The sequence below is a fragment of the Vigna umbellata genome, chromosome 2 (genome assembly GCF_029865625.1).
Source record: "Vigna umbellata cultivar VRB3 chromosome 2, Vumbellata_1.0, whole genome shotgun sequence".
Lineage (NCBI taxonomy): Eukaryota > Viridiplantae > Streptophyta > Magnoliopsida > Fabales > Fabaceae > Vigna > Vigna umbellata.
This window is the reverse complement of record NC_142166.1, coordinates 41904124-41908105: the sequence shown is the minus strand read 5'-3', so window position 1 is coordinate 41908105 and position 3982 is coordinate 41904124. Positions and strand designations below refer to the sequence as shown.

Genomic DNA, 3982 nt, shown 5'->3' with positions numbered 1-3982 from the left:
ATTGTAGCCTTTTTAAATTTAATTAGTTTAACTTGCTGTTTAACTGACTTAGGTTGCATCAGATTGTAATTTATTAAGTTTATCCGTTTCATAAAATAATAATTATATTTAAAATATAAATTATCGTAGTAAAAATATTAAAATAATTGTTATTAATATATATATATATATATATATATATATATATATATATATATATATATATGTATATAGAATTAAAATAAAAATTTATAATATGATTTAAATTTTAATCATACATATTTTATTCCAATTTCTTTATATTTATTTAAATAAAAATGAATAAAAGAAAACGTTAACCTGACACGAAATAAAAAAAAAATATAAAGTTTATCTTGTTTAAATTAAGAACTGGGTCAACATATGTATAAGGTGGGCCGTGAACCGACGTATTTCACAAATGTAATGATTGTATCTAAAAATTAAAATTAATTTTATTGAAGTAATTTAAAATTTTCAAATACGTGTATCAGTTATATATTTTGAATTTCATTTTTTAATTAAAAATACTTTAACTAGACGTAAGGTGGAACCAAACCTAAAAGTCGTAACTAATTTGATTTATTTATTTTTTTTAAAGATCTACAGAGTCCATTTTCATACTGTGAATACTATAATAGATGGTCTTACATTTGAAGGGCATAACAATACTTTTTTAATATACTGATTCGGTTATTGTGTTTTTATTTGGGGTTAGTTTAATACAAAATAACCATAATAACCATTTTCTTAATATATTTCATCTCTTCCCATAAAGAAAAATCAAACACAAAGATCCAAGCTAGTACCAAAATTATCCATCACAAAATTTACAGAAACGTATAAAACCATACCCTTTAATTACATAGTTGATATTGAGTGCAAAATTATTACATGATAGAGCAGGCATTTGGGTTTTCATCACTGAAGAATTGTATGTAGCGGTCGTCCACGGTGGTTTCTGACAAGTTGGCAGTGTCAGCCACCTTCCTCACCATATTAGGAGGTGCCTTCTTATCGTAGGCCTGAGAAACATAAGGGTTAGCCACCATAGTATACGGTACGTATGGCCACAGTTCAACCTTCTTCTTAGTAGATTGAGCAGCCTTAAGAACTTTCTTTGCCTCAACATACCCTGTCACCGTTGCTTTCTGCTGCTTCAAGTCCACTTCCACCGATTTAGCTCCTATTCTCATCAGTTGTTCAATTTTCCATTTACGAAACAACTTGAAGAAGTGAAACAGATAAAATATAACATATATAAATGATCGCAGGATTAGGGAAGAAGAAGTACCTTTAACATCAGAAAGAACATGCTTAACCTTCCGTGCACATCCTTCACAGTCCATTCTGATTTTCAGAGCTACAGTTTGCATTTGCTTCTTCTTCTTCTTCTTCTTGGTGCTGCTGAGTAAGTCGGAGAAGTATTCCAAAGTGCCTTGCACTCCCATCTTCTGATTCTCCTTCTGTTTTGCTCTTTGGAAGCTCTGGTATTGGTGAATAATAATGCAACCTTTGTGACTGTGTATGCGTATATATAGTCAAATAAGAAGAAAATCTATGGCTTACGTTGAAGTTTATTATTAAGAAAGTGTGATTTAATTGTCAGAAAATATAAAAAAAAAATGACTAGTCGTTTTTCCTTTTTGTTTCAATGGTAGGTGTCAGAAACAAATATGAGTAATAACAAACAGAAAGGATATGAACTATTAATTGAACGAAGTGATTGATATTGATGAATAGGTGAGGTACCTTAACTCATTCCTTGCTATATGCCTTTATGTTATTCATCATCCAACATGTGGACACATAATTTATATGAATAGAAATTAAATAATCAATAAATAATAGAGAAGTTGGGCTGTCCTAGTCAACTAGAATATTTCTATTTTTGTGTTCAAATTTATATTTACCACCTTAATAAAAAATAAAAGAGAACTAAGTTTCAATGAGTAACTACAGAATAATTTATCTCAATTCAATTCAATGTTCATCCACAATGGCCGCTTGCAATAGCTAGATAGAGATTTTATACTACTTGGATAAAAAAATCTCCAACCCATGAAACTTATTTGACGAGAGAAAAAGAAAGAAGAAAAATATAGTCATTGATATATTAGTATATAAACATAGACAGAAATAAATTATGAGTGTTAATACAGGGGTGTCAAAATATCATAACATCTTTAGTTACTACAATTATAATATAGTATATATTAAATATTAATACTCTTATTAAAAGAGTAGGCTTCAATTTTCTAAGAGTTCATTCTTGTACTACGTAAGCAAAAAGATATTGAAAATGTTATCTATTCTATTTAAATATTTAATAGAAGGAAAATGTAATTTAATCTTTAAGTATTAATTAAATATATAAAATATTGTAAATAATTGTTCATACTTTTGTTTTATTAATTTCGATATAGGCAAGAAAATATGTCAGTATTAAACTATTTTATGAAGACAAATTTTATTAGTGGCTGAAATCTGTCGAAAATTATATAAATTATTTGGACCTCGTTTTTTTTTTACGAGATGGGTCTCATTCTCAGTTTTATATTTTTTATAAGTTTCAATCAATAATGAAAAATAGGTTGGAAAGAATGCTACAGATTATATTAGTATCCTACAGGTGGACATAATTAATATTATATCATGTCATCTTGGAGACCAAGAAGGTGCAGAAAATTAAAATGTATGAGGCATAACGTGAAAGTACAAAGGTGTTTTGGTTACACAGTCAAGATTTAGTTGTATTATAAAGGCATGATAATATTTTAGAGGGTTAATGCTTAGAGCATACGAAATTTGAAAGTAATTATTCCATTAGTAAAAGATGGTATTCGTATATGCGGTGTGATGTGGGGAAGAGGAAATAGCGTCCTCCGTCATAAGTTTGAAAAAAACCACCTAATACTTTTGTAACCTTGCATGAATGATTGAGGCTATTTAGTTGCATGGCATCAGCACTTGACACGTTGCATGAACATGTTTCAATCACTTGCTTGTGGAGACCCTAATCGTCGATATGCATGCCACGTGGCAGCCTGGCGACAACAGAGCTTCACACTCTACACTGATTGTCCAGTAGCAATCGGCCACCTGTCAAACCATACACTGAAGACATTAAAATTATGGAGAAAGAAAGGAACACAAGGCATAAAGAAAGGCACGATGGATTTGGGTGCTACTGTGACACATGGCTTCAGTAACAAAAGTGCTGCATATCCATGAAAATCAACTTGTCCCTTTGTTTGTTTTCTCCGACGGTCATTTTTTTCTTTTTTCCATTTCTTTATAATGAAATGTTGATAAAGGAAATCTAAAATTGGTCAATAAGACAAATTTGCATTTAATCTAATCCCGCAAGGAAGGAAAGTTATTCACTTGTGTGGTTTGTTGTTGAAGTCTAGAAGATACTTCAATAAATGCAAATCCAAATTAAGGGTCCACGCCATTCATGTAATACACTATTGGACCCAATTATGATTTGACACAACCAGGGTACCTAAATTTTATCATTTCGTTTTGGTGTGTTTTTTAGGCGTGTGCATGTACTTCAAATGTTGTCTTATGACAAACACCAACATTTGCATTCTATATAGTCTAATAATTCACCGGTTCTGTACGAGTGATGATCATTCTAGGTCAGTCTAGTTAGAGACTCAGACCGTTAGTTAACACTGTATTTTTGGACATGTGAATAATATCGTGTGGCTTGTGTAAGGAGGCATACATGTTTCTTCTTATAAAAATATCGTATAAAATATGAAGTATGATAAGATCAATTTATCAATTTAAAGTGTACAATTATTTTATAAACTAGTTTTGTAAATTGAGAAATCAAATAATAAATTAAAATTTATTTTAACAAATTTCTTTTTTTTTCATCTGTTTAAAATATATAAAAAGATACAAATTTTACTTTATAAATTAATTTTATAAAATTAATTAAACTTAAAATTTATTTCTTAACCTTCTAACA

General features: G+C 29.5%; 1 protein-coding gene across 1 annotated transcript; it reads right to left on the bottom strand.

Annotated features, from left to right (window-relative positions):
- Positions 1-727: 727 nt before the first annotated feature.
- LOC148204044 (Heavy metal transport/detoxification superfamily protein) lies at positions 728-1512 on the bottom strand. The gene is made up of 2 exons (XM_088107987.1): positions 1292-1512; positions 728-1183 (listed from the first exon to the last, which is right to left on the bottom strand). Exons 1-2 carry the CDS (start codon positions 1446-1448, stop codon positions 888-890), a joined length of 453 nt encoding a protein of 150 aa, XP_087964113.1. The 5' UTR covers positions 1449-1512; the 3' UTR covers positions 728-887.
- Between the last annotated feature and the right edge of the window lie 2470 nt (positions 1513-3982).